The sequence below is a fragment of the Haliotis cracherodii genome, unplaced genomic scaffold (assembly GCF_022045235.1).
Source record: "Haliotis cracherodii isolate W230 unplaced genomic scaffold, xgHalCrac1.p SCAF_15, whole genome shotgun sequence".
In the NCBI taxonomy this organism is placed as follows: Eukaryota; Metazoa; Mollusca; class Gastropoda; order Lepetellida; family Haliotidae; genus Haliotis; species Haliotis cracherodii.
This window is the reverse complement of record NW_027266270.1, coordinates 24457178-24476053: the sequence shown is the minus strand read 5'-3', so window position 1 is coordinate 24476053 and position 18876 is coordinate 24457178. Positions and strand designations below refer to the sequence as shown.

Here is an 18876-nt window from a genome sequence, read left to right as displayed (position 1 = left end):
CGAATATGTACGATTTTTTAGTTTAGAGTGTTTTTTTACTCGTCAGTTATTTATCAAAGCGAGATATGCAAAATGGAATATAAACAAGCCATGCAGTAGCGTAACTTGTGTCAGTTTGTCAAGGCCCCTAATGGTACTGTCAACCAAAACATGAGGCTATAGTATAAGCAACATTGTTGCAATGTATTGCTTGTTTGCTTCACAAACAATATCACAGAAATGTTTCAACCTAATTAAGCAATTACATTTTTAATAAACTCACGTTTTACACTGACAAAATGTTATTCCCCCAATGCAAAGAGAATACCAGCTGCTTACCGTGAGCTTGTAACACCGTAAGTAATTGTTATTGTATTCGGGAATAAATATTTGTATTCGTTACCCTATATTCATGATACGTATCATACTCGCCTCATAGTATATTTGTTGCAGCCCTAGTGGCTAACAAAATAGTGTTTGGTATTTAAGAAGTAGCTATGGTCTGTTTAATTGAAATCATTTAGGATGATTGTTAGAACCAAATGACCAAGAAAATGATCTTGCAAATAAATTTTCTATAATAAAACATGAACAGTTTTGCTGCCTCTCTCAACCCAGGGAAGGCTACTCAGTACTTGAGGAAAAAAGTGGAAACATGTTGTCCTTTTTGAAAAATAAAGTGCTGAAGTAAGTATTTGTGTTTGCTCTTGTCGGGTATGATCTAGTTTTACTGAACTTAACATTGAAAATAATAATGATCGATTGATTGGGATGATCCATGCATTATTCATGATTTTACAACAATTTCCCAACACTGTCAAGAAGGCATGCAGAGTAAGTACCGGTAGATAGATTATCAGTGACGGACCAGGGTAGAATTCATTGGTCCTATGAAACTTGCCACTGCACATTTGTACTAGTAGTTTCTGTAAAACCACAAGAGCATTCGAGAAAACAACCAACCATGCTCATCCCAGTAGACTGGTTTCACTGGTCTCAGACTGCTGGCCTAGCTGCCTAACCCTGGGGTGACCAAACAACAGTTATGGCCTGCCTGTGTGATTACTCCCCGATGTTGTAGCCAGAAATGTTTGTTTGTTTGTTGTTTAACGCCGCACTCAGCAATATTCCAGCTATATGACGGCTGTCTGGAAATAAGAGAGTCTGGACCAGACAATCCAATGATTGACATCATGAGCATCGATTCACGCAATTGGGATTGATGACATGCATCAACCAAGTCAGCGAGTTTGACCACCTGGAGTTAGTCACCTCTTACGACAAGCATAGTCGCCTTTTACGGCAAGTACAGCGGTAGAAACTAACAGTTTCAGTCCACTAGTCCTTATAATGATAGCATATAGCAAAACCTTTAAAAGTGTCAAAGGTCTACTAGTCCTTAGGATAGCTTTACTATTGGGCAGTTTGGCAAGGACTATAGGACTAGTGCCAATTTCTAACCCTCAAGTATGGGTTGCTGAAGACCTATTCTACCTCAGATCTTCATGGGTAACATCCATGACACACAATATGTTGTGATACAGTAATACTCCAACATTATTCCTCATTATGAATAATTCATACACTATCTGAACATTATCAATTTTCTGAAAGGATATCATTTGACTGGTAGCATGTCCTGTCTCTGCTGGTTTATTGACGCATGTAAATGATATCTGTAGACTGGTAGCGTACCTTTTCTAGGCTTGTGTACAGCTATTTACGTATGCAAATGATACTGAAATTGTCACAGTTAGCATGCCTCTGATTAAACAAGGCATGATTCAATACTAATTAACTTAAATATATGTATTGCTCCATGACATGGTGATAACAGGAAGGTTTACAAGTCTGGAATCTGCAGGTGGTGTCTCACTATCGGTGCAGTGTCTTATTTAGCACCAACCTCCTAAAGTGTATCCAAATAGAACTCTACCTCCAGGACTAACATGTAGCAGGGTTTTACCTTGACCTACAAAACTAGGGGTCCAGGGGATCCCAAGTACTAATTTCTAGGGTCGTGACAGGAAAAATGTGGGTCCTGTAAAGTAATGAAATGGTCTGGTGTACTATACTGTAAGATTTAATAATTACTTTAATTACAGGAACTATATATTTTTTGTCAAGAATTTGGTACAGTGAATATTATTGTGCGTCCCTCGAGACACTATATATTTTTGCTGCGTTCAGTCTACACATTCGTGAATACTGGACGCATATTTCTGTGTCGTGTAAAACCCTGCTTTAGTCCCTGAAATGAAAGTAATTTGAGGATTCCTTTTTTACTTGTTTTTCAATATTTCATAGAAAGAAGCCATGGGAATTTCTTCAATTTAAGAAACTGATGAATCTATCCTTGCCAAGGAATTGTAAACTTGCTTGGTAATTTTGATTGGATCTGTATGACCGTACCTCCTTTGGACCCTGTCTGACTAACTCTGGAGACTAGACGGGATCCAAATTGTCACCTCCGGCAAATATGATTCGAGTCATTCAAATAGCATATTGGTTTGTCTGCTGACTCAATGATTACCCAAAGTACACACTGACAATGTCTCCGTTTCACGCCAGTTGTTTATTTCATCTAGATCTAGACTTGAAATGGGCTCCAGACTCAGTGCAGAGTCCCTCTTTAAACATCTTTTCTGTTAATTATGGTATGACGTGTTGATTGGATTATATTTTTCACAGGTGTTGTAGCTCTCAATGTCGGGTAACCGTTGGAACATGTCTGTTTGAATTTGGGCATCATCAAAGGAAATGTTGTGTGGTATGGTCGCAACTGTCAAGCAGGTATTTCATAGAGATGTGTTCATGTCAGATTATCCTTTTTATTGCAGAAATGTTAGCTTGAAGAGAGTATCATGTATTGGTGTTACAACACTTATTTGTCCTCCCCTGTCAGGATACGTGACATGATACTCATCGGGACACGACACAATAACATGATACTTGGAGAGGAACAATGTGTTTAGCTAGCATCTACGGGGTCACTTGAAGCAAGATTGTCCAGTTTGCATTCCAGCTGCTGCAGATGTCTTGGGTTTCTTTTGTTCTTCAGACTAATGAAAGCTGAAACTAGAATTATGAAAGAGTTATTTTTTGTTGTAGATGCATGGTGAGGTGTTTCTGTGCAAGTGTTTGTATGGAAGCATGATATTTTCGTCCTGATACATGTACAGATATATTGAAAAAAGGCAGATGCGACATTAAATTTTAATTCGCTCACTCGCAGTTAAGTATATATACTGGTAGTCATGGTAATATGTCATGATGAAGCTCTTATGTATCATGTATCCATAGGAGAACTCAAACATAATGACTACTAACCTACTGAGCCAGGACGGTGTGTGTGTGTGTGTGTGGGGGGGAAATTGTTACGTGTTCCATCCGACCATATGTACTGAAATAAAACAAATATTTAAGACCATTGCATGTCCTATAGACTAACACTTAGTCTCTGAAAATATATAAATTTTGAAAGAAATAAGTGACTACATTATAGGAGCCCCAGTATGATGGGAGATTTTGAAAAAGTAAATCAGTTGACCTGATAAAAAAACATCATGTCTGCTGTTGTACGAAACTCTGGAACTACAGCTTCTAAAAGACTTTAAATGTCTGACAACAAAGTTTGACACTGAAAACCTGAACCAGCTCAGTCAGTGAAATAATCATTGTGTTTTACATTTGAACGTCATGGTGTATAGGGTGCCATGTGTTTGAATAAGTTAGGACATCCAGTCAGACCACGATCTAGGCAGTGAAATTTACTAAATATGCTTCATCAAAATGACCCTTTCTCAAAGCGATGACTTATAAAAACAGATGTAGCTAGACTTGCCTATTGAAGATTACTGACTGCATACAAGGCCTTGTAAGTACATATATTTCACACACATGGAGCATGACTTTGGCCCTTGTCTGACTATCTTCTTGCCTCACCCTGTTTGTTAATTACGAGTTAACAGATGCAAATGTTAGAAAAGATTCATGACCGCTGGTGAAGATTTTGGCCCAACCATATGTGATATGTTTACTCCGTAACACATCCTGAGTTATGTTTCTTGCAGATGACAACACCCTGAACCTGATGAAAATGTACACTTGCTTCATTTAGGTCTTTATCCGTTATAGTAAAAGCCAGCTAAATGGAAAATAGTATGGTTCAGTGACTGTGTGACAGACTATGTGGCTGATTGTGTTTGTGGACAGAGAGCGCAAGGACACATTGACAGTTGGGCATATAAGTGGTGTGAGGTCCTGTTAGAAGATTCTGAATTATTGATGAAGCGCTGTAGACACAGATGTTGCTTTCGTCACTATGCTGTACAGGGAGCCACTGTGTCTGCCTCTGTCCTGTAGTCAGGGCAAAATAGAATATACTACTAAGTGCAATATGGGGGAATCACTGTAGCATGAATAATGCCATTGCTTTTACTTGAAGATGGACACAATCTTCTTGACATCATAAGATAATACAAGCATAATCATGGGAGAAAAATATCTAAACATTTCAGAAAAAGACTTACATCCATTGACCTAATTATAACTATGACTTATAATTATTTTTGAGTGAATATTGTTTAATGCCTGAGTCAGCAGTATTCCAGCTGTTGCATGGTGACCTTTAAATAATCATTCAGTGTATCGCAGGTTTGAGTATAAAATTTAAGTACAGAATTCTGATAACACTAAACAGACAAAATTTCAAGGACTGTCTGGTGGCAGTAAATGTGCTTGTGTAGTGAAATACATCATTGAAGAGTTATGCTATTGGACATGTTCAATTTATTGTTGTACTATTTACACGCACATGAGGAAGAATACTGAGAAAGAATATTGTAAATGGATGATTTTCTATTCTCATTTATCATATTATTTTTCGAACTATTGATCAGTCTTTAAATTTATCAATTCTCAACACTACCAATATATATGTTTCCTTCTTTGGTTATAGCTTATTGTTCGGTGCCCATTTCTGGTGTCCCCTGCCGTGATATTGCTGGAATATTGCTAAAAGCAGCGTAAAATGAAGCTCACTCACTTATTGTTTGGTATTGTGACTTCCTTACATTGTGTACTAATTGTGTGATGCAGTATTTTCAAATCATATTCCGATATTCTGGGTACTTTTGATTTATAACACAATCAAATGACAAATATTCAGGCCATTTAAATGTAGCTGGGTAAGAAAATAAGTCCACAGAAATGATGAGTCTGCTACAGAGTTCCCATCTATGTGATGGTCAAGTGGAAGCCCACAAAGAAATGTCATTTGTCCTTCTTGATCTTTACTGGTCTCAGACTCGTGGAATTAAGTTAAGTTTGAATCCTGTGATGTCATTTGAACTTGAAGAGAATGATGAGGAGAGAATTTTGATGAGAGATTGTCCAATGTTACTTGTGTTCCTTATCTGAACACCATGTTTGAGTTCTCATCAGATGAGGTGTATATAAATATCATGTAGTGGAGTGTTTATGTACATTCACACTTGTCAAGACAGCTACTGGCATGGGTAGTTTGTGCCCCGTCATGTAACATCAACACGTGAATAAATACCAGCATCCCTCAGTAAACACACACAAATGTACATGAATCTCACCTCTGGCTATACACCTGCACCTGCTGTACCACTACGTAGACTCAGTGTGGAAAGTTCCGGCTAGGTTTGATTCAGATTCCAGGTTTATATACTTTTGCTGAGTCTAATGCAAATAATCAAGGTTATATACAGGTGTACTCAGACATGTTAAGACCTGGTCTTGAAAATGAAGGTTCCGGATTTTACCGAATGCAAAATGTTTTATCCTATATGCATTCAAGTTGAGAATGGATGGAAAAATGTTAAATTGCGAGTCCTGTGAGATTTCTAATCAACATTGTTTGAATCATTAATTCTATAAAACTTTTAGACTGAGTGTTACGTATAACTAACAATTCCGTTCTGGTAAGAAAGACACTCAATGTTCAGGGGTCTGATTTTCTTCAATCTAACGTTGAAATCCCCATAACTGGCTTCTGAGCATCATGCACTGATATGACTTCAATAACATTTTTAGAAATCAAGCAAAGTGTACTTCAGGTTGCCAGTCTGGGAACCACAAAATGTACTGCAAACCAGGCGTTCCTTTGACTTGAGATTGAGATAGACCCTGGTATATCCCTGATAGGTGGTTGTTTTGACATTGAAATTCCATGTTAAGTGCCATCACTGAGATTGGTTATGGAACATGGAATTAGAATATCACTATGTAAGATTTGATTAAAGATGAGTAAGACTATAGTGGAATGAGACAACTTTCAGACTTTTACTCAGATAAGAAATTGTTAAAATGTATATAAATATGAAAGTTCACCCAAAAATCTAACATGCATGATTTGAAGAAATTTAGTGAAATACAATATGTTTGGATGTGAAAGTTCTGATGCTGCTTGTCAAGGTTAGACACTGCCACTTTACAGAGACTGTGGTGTTATTCTGGAAGGACCAGTTGTTTTCTTTCATCTTAGTTATGTAATGTTAATAACTAATCTGAAATAAGATGTTGGATTTAGGCTCATAATGTGTACCCCTGCATATTCCTCATGGGGATTCTGGGTTAGAATTGGTCCCCTAAACAACCATATAAATGCTGGTCGCAGGAAGCAGCTAAAACCAGGATCGAGTGGTCACTCAGTAACTTTGGTAATGGCGTGTAATGGTAGCCCTCATAATATCAATCACTGAATTCTCTAGTCCAGACTTGATTATTTTCTGGCAGCTGTTAATGATATCATTATAGGCTGAGTGTGGCACTATACAACAAACAAACAGACCTTCTTGTCTAGAAAACATGGCTGCAGTAAGTACATGTAGCTCTTGCAGTCAAAACCTGTGTTAACATATTAATACATTGCTTCAGGTGTTATGTGTGATCATTTTGGGAGTTACTATTTTGTTAGTTAATGGTGCTGATGGTAAACTGATAGTAAACTGATAAGACCCTCTGGCCATCTTCAGGACCATACAGGCTAGGTTGCATATCGACACTTGACATTTTGTTATTCTAACAGTTTACATCAGCCTCATCAGTTGGGGTGTGCCATGGGTCCGTGACCTTCACAGCATAATGTAGAAGAATAAATTGACATTTGAGTTGTTAATTGGTTTGTCTGTTTGGAATCATGAAGATATGTGCTTGGTCTGTTTTCTCACTCCATTTTACATTTCCAAAGGAGTGGTGGTGCAACAAAACTGTTTTCAGAAAAAAAAGAATTGTCCTTTTCTTTTTTCTCATTTGTCATTTGATTACCGGTGTTATAAAACCATGTTACTTGTGAGAATGATCAGTTTCTCAAGTAGTAACCCAGGAGGATTTGTAAGTTGGAATAGGTCCTTAGCAATGGCTGTAGGAGGCGACTTAATGGATTGGGTGGTCAGACTTGGTGACTTGTTGATGGCAGGGCAACTTGCCCAATGGTGTGGATCGTTGTTCAGAATATTGATCGCTGGATTGTCTGGTCCAGACTTGATTATTTTAAAGGCTGTCATCATATTGCTGGAATATTGCTAAGTGTGGCATTATACAACAAACATGCACACTCTCTTAGTTGTAATTGTCTATGCCAGTATGCTGTGTATCAGTTACAGTTACACAGTTGTCCTGGCACCAAGTGCAATTTATTGTCAAGCGTCAGTTTGCTACCATATTTTACAGGTAACACAAGATATATATATATATATATGTCTGAACCATGTTAAATAACCTTGCATTTGTTTGCTACTTTTTCAACAAAGTTTGCGATTGCTTTTAACTTTGATCTCTATGAAAGCATCAGTCTGAACATTTATCTGTTTGAAAATGCCAAACGCTGAATAGAAGATATTTCACTTTTTCATTTCCTCATGTTCATGGAGTTGATTGGCGAAAAATGGAAGTGAGAACAATATGAGCTTTTGAGTTTCCATGTGTGTCATCAAGACCATGTCATCTGCAGGCACTGATCAATCATCTTATAATTGACGCTACCTTTACTTGTCAAAGGAGTTGAAGCTCATGTGAATAGGATGTTCTTTTAGATAATATATGTTCACATCAATACTATTGTAAAGAGACAAAAAAGAAACCTCAGAACATTTCAATTGTTAAGCCTGCAATATGCAGAAGGTCAGTAACCATTTAAGAACGCTCAGATAATGGTATTAATGATTGTTTTTTTGTCATTGGATTGTGTTTGAATGTGAGTATATGTTTTCAAGCCTGTTATCAGACAATGCAGCTATGACAGAGGAAAAGACATACATTCCAGTGCCATTCCTTCAACATTGTTGGCAGTGACTTTACAAACAATTTCTCTTGATGATAACTTCTTATTTACCTTGTTGCATTTCAGCGCAGAAACTAACACAACTGCAAAGGCACCTCTATCAAAAATGTGAGATGGGTACAGCAAGCAATTTTAGTTGTATCATTTGAATATAAACAGGGGTATACCTTATTTCTATTCAAATAGAAAAAATAGTGATTTGAACATATTTCGTAGATTTGTGTAACATGTATTCCCTTGTCTTGCAGAGTTCGGCCCCAGAATGCCAAGGAGCGGATCGACATCTGCCAGGTGTGCACCACCGTGCCCAGTAACGAGCCACAGGTACTGCTGGGGAAGGACAAGTCCTTCACCTTCGACCATGTGTACGACATGGGCACGGTGCAGGAGACCATCTACGACACCTGTGTCAGGCACCTCATTGATGGGTAGGAATCTTCTTCTTTTTTTTTTTACTTCAACAAGTGTTCCTAAGACTTCCTATTCCAGCACTCAATAAAACAGTTAAATTTGTTATTTAATGACTTGAGAAGTCCTGTGATTGACAAATATGCTAGGTCACTCGGCAAGTTATAGTAGACGTTAATTCAGCACCAGTAATTTTCAAAATATGGTCGGACTGATAAGTGGAAAAGGTAATAAGAGTTATATGCAGTACAAATGTGTTGAAATTGGCAAATAAGCAGCTGTAGTTTTGCAATTTTTTATCAAGACTTCTGTTGGCCCAATGACTTGTTTTGGCATTGGTCCTGTTGGCTGCCTGAAAAAGATCTCTTTTTTTGGAGCCCTTGAAGTCGAGGGTTTCATTCAGACTATGCCTGAAATTTCTGTTGTTGGAAGATTCATGTGCCTAAGAATGATTTTAAACTCTTTACACTTAATCATGATTCAGAGCATCAAGTTGTTTTGAAAACCTATTGGTCTGAAACCCAGTTCCTGTGTAAAAGATGTGATTGGTTTCAGAATAATACAACCACCAGAAAAATCATAGAGATCAGAAATGGAGATAATCTCATAAACCATGTGGTAATTTTTGTTCTCATCAAATCCACAGTTGATAAAGATGCATTTTAACATAACCATATGATAAAGAAGAAGTACAATATTTTTTAAAGAAAAGCCTAGTAAACTGAGTTACAATTCCCCATTGTCTTGTGCTCTTCGGTGAGTCACTCAACTATCATATCCATAGTATCTTCAGTTCTGTTGTTTCCTGGAAATGCTTGTGTTGTTCCCTGCGTATGTACTGAGATTGTTTATCACCAGTCTGATGGCAGTTAATTGCTTTGTTGTGGACATCTCTTCCCATCTCTATCCCAGGATCGGTTAACAAGACCACCCAAGGAGGCTCATATTGTTTGATAGCGTCTTTAATTTGTTACACTATCGTACTATAGGAGGATGCAACCTTATCTTATGTCTCGTACATTATCTTCTAAAAGAAATTGGAAAAACGTCCAAACTTTGGAGATTTTTACTGTTGTTACCAGATGCTTTTGTACTTTCAAGAGGTGTTTGGAACTGGATTTTGTTACGGTATTTGTAATACAAGATACAACTTGTGTAAAACTTTAGGCTAAAATACAAGTTGAACTAGTATTGATGACAATATTTTTTTATTTCTGAATTTTTTGTGTGAATGGGATGATCATAACCTCTCTTTCGTCATGGTCTACAATCCATGAAATCTTTGAGAAATGTTTCATCTGTAACATTCTTCCTCTCCTTACCTCTCAATACATACTATGGACTTCTTAATGTTTAGAATACTTTGCAATGTCAGTATCTGTGGCAAGAAAGGTTTACATGCATTATTGTGTTCAGTTGAAAGTATGTGTAGCTGTTATTATGTACTTAAACATAGCCATAATTGAATGGGTATTTCTTCAATAATGTATGAATACAAAACAGAATCAGTGTAATTTGCCCTGTGTCCCAAATACCTGGTTTCGTCAAGGTTTGCTTTATAGGTCTTTGTTGAAGTTTGTCAAATTAGGGTGAGCCAGTAAGCGTGAGATCTATTATTTTCATTATCTAGCTGACCATGAAATTGACCATGTTGTTGTCTGCAGTCACTCAGGTGAGTTTGGATGATGTGAATCACATCAATTCAAGCCCGATGTACACCGGTTATTACAAAACTGGCCAGGACGTGTGTATCTTTTTGTAGATAAGGCAAGGTTGAGTGGTCATGTGCTGGAACCCTTGTTATTATAGTTTCTCGGGTCAGTGGTTTTGTGGGACCTTGGAACCAAGAAGTAGCAATATGTGACCTATTATCTTGATTTGGCTTTAGAGTGTCAACCTTGTTATTGTCAGCATGACCCTACACTACAGATTGATATACACCTGTGGATATTGGTAACAAATGAGACAAGGAGATTTGCACAACTTAAGTTGTAACACTTGTGCAAGCTTGAGTTACTAAAATATAATGCAGGAAACCAAAATAGTTCCATATTCATGAGAAACTTTTGCTGAAAGCAGAGTCATTTGTACGATTCCGATAATATCATGATCATGTGTTTGCGAACCACGATCAATTAGTGATGATACCAGGTGTTTGCAATAGCACTCTTTTCTCAATCCTGTTTGAATCCAATGAATTCCTATGATATGAATTGTCTCAAAGATCAGCACAAGATTTTTGGTACATATTTTAACCACCAATTTCCAAACATTTTGCTTATTAATATTTTCATCTCAGGATGTAGTGTGATCTTTAACAGTGGGCACGCCCACACATCTCACCATTAAGGTGACCCACCTGTGACATTACAGGTGTTACCTGACAGAATCGAGATCATAATTATTTCAGACTTGCTTCCCTGACAGCATGGACATTGTCCTATGTCATCACATACAACTTCAGACAGTGGTTAACATACAGGCTTTGTGTTTTGCCCGTGGTCACCTGTCTGAGCCTCTGTGTTGACCACTTCAACATACATTGTCCACTTGAACCAGCCTGACCCTGGGTCAGCGTTCTGCTATCATGTACAGTAAATGATCGACCATATCCAGTTTCAGATACCTTAGTGAAGGAGCTTTTGATAGGGATGTCTAGGGTCAGGTAACAGGTCACTGACCAGACATCAGGTAATCTATACTAATCTATACGTCTTGGGTCATCTGCTGACCACTGTGTACTACAGATACAAAGAGGCTCTTGTGTTCTGTGTTTGTTTATGGTTGACCACAACCAGGTCCAGCTTCCTTGTGTATAGGTGTGTCTTCCACTGGCATTTGAAGTCCTGGAATGTCTTTGTTTTGATCCTACAGTAATTAAATGATTGAAATATCAGGACGTTCAAAGTGAACATGTGTATGTTCATATATCATGTATATAAGAAGTCAAATAATTGTTGGACATATTGAAGATAGTCTTGTGACTATGTGAATCACATTTACATTGGAAAGCACATGTTCAGATGAATTGTTCATTAACAAAAGAGTCATATAAATTTTTATATCAAAATGGTCATAGGTTCACAAAAATGTGTTTACTGTTGATAGAATAATCATGAAGGAAGCTTTTGGTGTTTGCATATTCATATCAGTTTAGCTTAATCTCTTATTGATTCCCTGAGAAATACTGTCCATTTACCTGCACACATATTATTAGTCTATGATTTTCGAAATATGATAGGAGATTTGGTCAGTATTTGACTTGAGCATGCTCCTTATAATGCAGAAAGCCTGTTTAATTTTGTGAATTGCCATTATTGTGTCTTCCATTGCAGTATGGATCACTAAATGTTGCAGGAGACTTTATACTCCTTGTGACAGTTTCCCTTGTCAGGACTGTGTAATTTACCCAGGTATTCATAAATACGTCTGTAATGTCTGTAAAGTTTTTTTTGGTTTTTTTTCAGATGCTTTGATGGCTACAATGCCACAGTGTTCGCTTATGGACAGGTACGTACGACAAAGACATAACAGGAAATAAATGTCAGTTAGTGAGATGTAAGTGATCCACAAGGAAATGGATTCCGCCCTTGTCATTCTTGTTGCTAGGATACATAAAATTACAACCATCCAACATGTCCTGTTTGATTGTCACTGTCACTGACCTGCATGACATGTGATGCGTATATAAATGTACTACTCAAAGCAAGTTAATGAAAACCGGATTTTTTTCACATAAATAGTTAAACTGTCATGTCATGCTCTTTAATGTCTTTTGAGAAGAAGATATTTAAGAAATATACGATGAGTGGATGTTGTTTATTTTACAAAAAGACACTGCAGGGAGAATATACCATAAGGGGTGCACGAGTTGTTTTTTATATGAGATATCAAATTTTTGTACAGCCTCTTACAGGATGTTAATAAAATGAACGAGCTTTAAAACTATCTACCTATATTTAAATAATGATATCTCCCTGAATACAATCCAGCCTAACTAATGTCAGACAAGTCCTTTTTTACATGTTTTTAATGAACAGGAGAGTTACGTTTGGTATCTCCCAGATATTCTTACAATTTCCACGTTGATTATCCGAACCTTTTCTCTCAATACCAATTGCCATATCTCTTCATATTTTGAATGCGATCGTTCAGCAATTGCGTTCGTCTGCATTGCCCAGCTTCATCTATGGGGAGATCTGAGAAGATCCAGGGTAGAATAGGTCTTCAGCAACCCATTGCTTACCGTAAATGACAACTGTGCTTGTCATAAGAGGCAACAATCGGGATCAGGTGGTCAGGCTCGCTGACTTGGTTGATGCATGTCATCGTATCCCGATTGCGTTGATCGATGCTTGAGGTCAATCACTGGATTGTCTGGTCCAGACTCGATTACATGTATAAACAGACCGCCGTCATAAAGCTGAAATAATGCTGATTTGGGCGTTAAACAACGAACAAGCAAACATCTGTGGGGAACAACTCAACAGACATTTCCCTCTCAAAAATATATATATGTATTCAGAAAAAGGACCGTAAATAGGTCAGCATTCATCTAATGGACTGCAGACCTACTTTCAGCAGTCAACATCAAAACAGGAGTTATTGTTTTTTCTAAACAAATTAACAACAGTAGTATCAGCTGAAGGAAATATGAGGTCAAATATCCTGCATTTTGTCAGAAACATGCATGTGTATGACACAGCTGTTTTCTTGTGAGCATCTATGGATATATTGTAATGGTAATAAGAAGGCAAGCTTCCTTTAGCGAGAAGCTGTGCGGCCACAATGTATTGATTCAGGACAGTAATGGTTATACAATGAGGCTGAAAATTGCAGCCCCATGCTTTTGTTGCCCAGGAGAATGGCTTCTGTTTGGCAAGTTCCTTCACAGAGTCGCATACATATATGCCTGAGTTATTGCTCTCTAGGGGAGGAGATTGCCTGACACACAATGTACTTCTATCTATTTAAAATTATATTATGAAGCGGAAATATGTTGGGAGAAGATGGAAAATGTCATCCATTAACATTTTGATTGACATTTGGAGGGTTTACCGTTTAGTGAATATTTTTGGGTTGATGTTTCTGGTTGAATCAGTGCATATTTTCTCTTATGAATAAGTCTTTGTCTGTTAATGCTAAAATTATGCCTCCCATATTTTATTACTATGAATGACTTATTAATGTTGGGAAGTTGAGCCTCTTTTGAATGATTTGGTTACAGTAATTTAAAAACATGTTTGTCTTGAACTTTGTCACTGCATTAACAATGAACTAGGGATGTTAAAGATCTGTCGCCACTAATATTTGAAATATGTAGTAGGTTCAGTGTGTACCGTAGTTCCCTATTAGACGCCCAGGCTTCTATTTATTTCGGACAAGCCTTTGACCCGGCTTCTATTAGAGGCCCAGCGTCTATTAGAAGAAATACAGTATTTATATTTGCACAGGTATAGGTAAGGTGAGGACAATATGTAATGCAGTTGAGACCAGTGTTGCACATTAGTCGTGTAATAATGCTATGATAAAGTATTTTTGGGGATGCACAGCTGCAGTATCAGTGTCTTAACAATACATACGGTAGTTCTAAACTTGTCTTGAAGAGGTACCTAAATATGTGTTGAAGGTTGAATCCTTGAGACCTTGATAAAAAGTGGGTTTTGTTTGGAAAAGTTAACATAAGCTATTTTGTGTTTTTTTGATACAGAAAAGATTTCACCTGTGTTTAATGCTGTATATTGCATGCTTTTGTTTCCTAAAATTCACGAGTGGCAGATCTTTTTTTCTTCTATTGAAACAAAGTGTACGACCTGGTTAAAGGAGTAAGCATATACTCCAAAACGTTGTGTTCCTCATCATAAAGAAGTTGACATCCATATATTCTCTTCCTTAAAATGAAATGGTTTCTGTGTTTACTGCTAATGCAGATAAAAGATTTTCAGTCTTCCCTATCAAACAAACAAGAAGCCAAAAACAATAGAAAATAGAGGCCCCGTGTATTTTTACAACCCCAATATTTCACATCATTGTCAGAAGAATATGCAAGATGGACCAAGGTAACATGGAATGTTTTAGTTTTTTCCTATTTATAAGAAGTGAGAATGCCCTCAGGGCTGTGACGGTTCCACAAGGGGATCGTACCACTATGACTATCGTAAGTTTCATGTTAAGGTAGTTACGATGGTCTTATCCCTTGAAGATTGCTTTGTGGAAGGGGACCCTGTTCAACAAAGCAGCCATGGCTATCATTATATGTTATTTGTGCAGGGGAGTCTTAACTTCGATCTTATCTGAGACTGCTAGACATTCCAATACTGTCATTTAGCTGTCAACTCATCATCACCCCACCGTTCAGTCACATGGCTGAGCCATTCTACACCCTTGGCAGTAGTACACGCACATGTAGCCATAAAAATCTGACTACTTGTGATCATCGAACCACTTTGATCGCTGACATTTTGTATACAGGTCCAACAGACCTGTTCTTCATTTGTATGGATATAGGTTTTTGATTACTTCTATATACTGGTTCCAACTTTCAGTGCTATTGCTATTATGTGGACTGTAAAGCCGGTATGCAACCCACAGATCAAACTGCCATAGTGTTGTGACCTTATTTAAGTGGGCTTGACGCTATTGTGTGTTAATGTTGGCGCATGTCTTGCTTCAGTTACGCACTGTATTGAACAAATAAAGATTATGGGATCCCATGAAAGAGAAAGTTGTGCCATTGCATACATTAGGCAGAAGGAAACCTTTCAAACCTTTAGTACATGTAGGTTTTAAGCAAAGGTGACAAAATTTTGCTGGGTCAAGGGTGTTATGGAATGTCATGGCTTCATTGTATGTATATGGTTATTTTAAAATACATTGTACATCTTAGATCAGGGTCGACTATTGGTCTGGAAATCACTATTGTGGTAACTATTGATATTGAAAGAAACTACATTGTATTGCGATAACTATCGATATTGGAAGCAACTACTGCGATAAATATCAATAATTTTCAGTGTATCATTTTAGATGGATTTTAGAGTTGAATGTGAAAACCATAACAACAAATAAAAAGTAAAGTTTGAGATATGACTGATTTGTTTTTTCTTTACCATAATATTCAAAGTAAAAGAAAATTCCACATTACCATACTTGTAACTTACTACCACTCATGATCAAAAGAAAACCAAATTTGAACAGCCTTGCGTGTATTTTATTGATATGGTAAATACAATCGAAACTATCAATATTTCTAACTGCAATCGATACTATTGATCGGAAACTGATTTAACAATCGATTTATTGACTTTAAGTGCTAAATGTAACCAATAGCAATATATTGATATTTTGATTTATCGTGATACCCCTATCTTAGATATATGAATTTACGCTTTGGTAAACATTTTGAGTGAATGAACAGCTACTGTCAAAATAGTACATAGTCACATGGCTAGATTTAGTCTCTCACACGGTAACTGAACTGTATTACATTTTTTTTTTGTATTTTGAAGTTCAAAATTTGAACATTTCCGCACTATAGCCCTAAATGAAGCAAGTCTAGATTTTGATCTCCCATCTCACTGGGGCTCCTTCTCAATTTGTTAGTTTCTATCAAACTTGTATATTTTCAGAGACAAAGTTTTAGTGTAGACTAGATTATGCGCTTGAGGTGTCCAGAGTTAAATGGGTCACTTGAGTACCCCGTGCTTGTTGAAAGAGCTCACCAACATGGCTGCAGTAGAGTGCCTTTGCTGATTTGGGGTCATTCCTGTCAAATAGTTTGTCTGGTCCTAATAAAATCATTTGCAGGCCCTTTGATGTAGCTCAGATATTGGTGTCATTAAATATTGCAATAAATACATTGTAACAAGTTAAGGTAATACAATATTACAAATTTTGATCAGCGAATTGTGCCTGATTTGATAACTGGAACAATCAAGTATTAGATAGTTTATATGCATTGAGAAATACAATCATTAAATTATTTTGGTTTGCAACATTATTCTGAAAGTACTCTCACTCAATCTCCCACATCAATCTTTTTGAGATCGGTCTACTGACACTAGACAAATAAATCTAACCAATCATGCACTTGCAAAGATTCTTAAAATATTTTTCATCTAAACTTCTGACACAGATTCTTCCTTCTTTTCAAAGTCAAACTGTGGTTGCAAGTGTTAGCTGCTAGTCTGTTTTCCTCAGGCCAAGTTAATGCCTGAGGCAGGGAAGACTATTCTGACCAACTGTTTTGTTGTGTATCGCCTTGCTCCATACCACGCAACTAGTCCACTGAACATATTTACACAGGATTTACTTGGATTCATCGTGGGTGGGGCTCTTGATTTAGATTGGCAGACTTGCATACCCTGTTCTGTCCCTCTCCCTTTCTTTCCTGATCCGATTGCAAAATATGACCTGGCGCCCTGTCCTTTTATCTGTTGAAACTGGATAGCATCAGTAATTGTGGCAGAGGTTGTGGCTCTGTGCTGTGTGTCTCCATGCGATGAACCTATGCTTGTAATAATGTGTAGTGTTTGTATGTTATGGATTATCTGTATCATGACTTGTATGGGTCACATTACATGGTTGAGTGCCGTGTTGGTCATGTGTTGTCAATGGCACAAATGACATATATACATTGAAACGTGATGGAGATGGTCATTTATGGTATTGTTGACACAGTGTTGTAGCATAGTAGGGTATCAGTATACAAATTTTGTTTGCTAAATATCTTATTGATAGTGGGGAGTGTACTGTAAATAATGTTAATGCCAGTAACTAGTTCTCCAGTGTTTGGAGTGCTTTGTGTCCATGCTGCAGTCTAAGGCACCGGGGGCACGGGTGGTCCAGTCGTCTAAGGAGCCGCGATTCGTTGCGTTCCTTCTTGGTTCACCCCAATTATGTTTCTAGGTTTGTCAGTGCCATCCCCATGCTTGTGGGTTTCACCGAAGTGGTAAACGTCTGAAACCTGCATCACTTCAAGCTTTCCTCCCACATGAAGCTGACACGCCATGATATAACTTGAATAATGTTAAAAGTAGCATTAAACTCAACTCACTCACTCTAAGGTACCCATCTTCCTTCATGGAAAACTTCTGGAAACTTTCACACAAGATATTTCAACAGTTTTTTATATTATATTAAGTGCAACATATCAATCATTATGTAATAAATAACTTAAATGCTGAAAAAGTATTTGCTTTTTTGTTGTAACACAAGTAATATATTTCAAGTTTAAATAGCAAACAAAATGTTGGGTGGTGGGGTAGCCTTGTGGTTAAAGCATTCGATTGTCTAGCCAAAGGCCAGGGTTCGATTCCCCACATGCGTACAATGTGTGAAGTCTATTTCTGGTGACCCCCGCCATGATATTGCTGGAATATTGCTAAGAGCAGCGTAAAAACATGCTCACTCAAACCAAAACGTCACTTACTCATCTTACTGGTATCATATTATACTGGCAATTTAAACTTTATATTGTTAATTAGTTAAGCATATGTTCCAGCACCATGTTTTACTTTTAAAGTTGAGAGATCCAGCAGAAAGTTTGTACCTAAAGACTCACACAAGTCACTGTTTTAGGGGTATTATATTACAATGTTTATAACATCAGTCACCCAATATGATATAAATCAATATTAGCCCACCATTCAAAATTGCAAATGTATGTCAGGTTCCTGGTCCTAACATTGGAGACTTACTTTAATAGTAAGTTTATGACTTTGTTCAATACTACAAACTAAATTGTTGTTGAATGTTGTCTTGATCCAATTAATCAAATTCATTTATGATTGATTCACATTAGTTGGCAAACAAGAATCAATCAGACATCCTGTAATCAATTTTTCTACAATTTGGTTAGTTCATAACTCATTTTGGGGGTTGGGGGGGATGGCATTAACATCCAGTAAAACATGTATAAACACACACTGAACATCATTTTCTATTTCATTTACAAGGTTACAGTAAAGATACAGAGACGCAATTCTGTATGTTTATGATTGTCCTATACCATTGATTATTTCTTCAAACCCAAGGATAAAACCAATTTTTACCAATTCACAACTCAAGGTGATGGTGGTTTGTTAATATTTTATTGAACTATTGTGTAGACAAGAGGATATAATGGTAAATCATCTTGGTCTAACCAGTAACATTGTAACTAGATATTATTACTAGTG

The 18876-nt window shown here is 37.1% G+C and overlaps 1 protein-coding gene across 5 annotated transcripts in view; it reads left to right on the top strand.

Moving 5' to 3' along the window:
• LOC139462404 (kinesin-like protein KIF21A) overlaps positions 1–18876 on the top strand; it is a 114457-nt gene that overhangs the window by 12518 nt on the left and 83063 nt on the right. For all 5 annotated transcript variants that reach the window (XM_071244100.1, XM_071244099.1, XM_071244097.1 and 2 more), the window contains exons 2-3: positions 8539–8718; positions 12166–12208. In XM_071244100.1, the coding sequence (XP_071100201.1) occupies positions 8539–8718; positions 12166–12208 (223 nt within the window). The remainder of the gene's footprint in view (positions 1–8538; positions 8719–12165; positions 12209–18876) is intronic.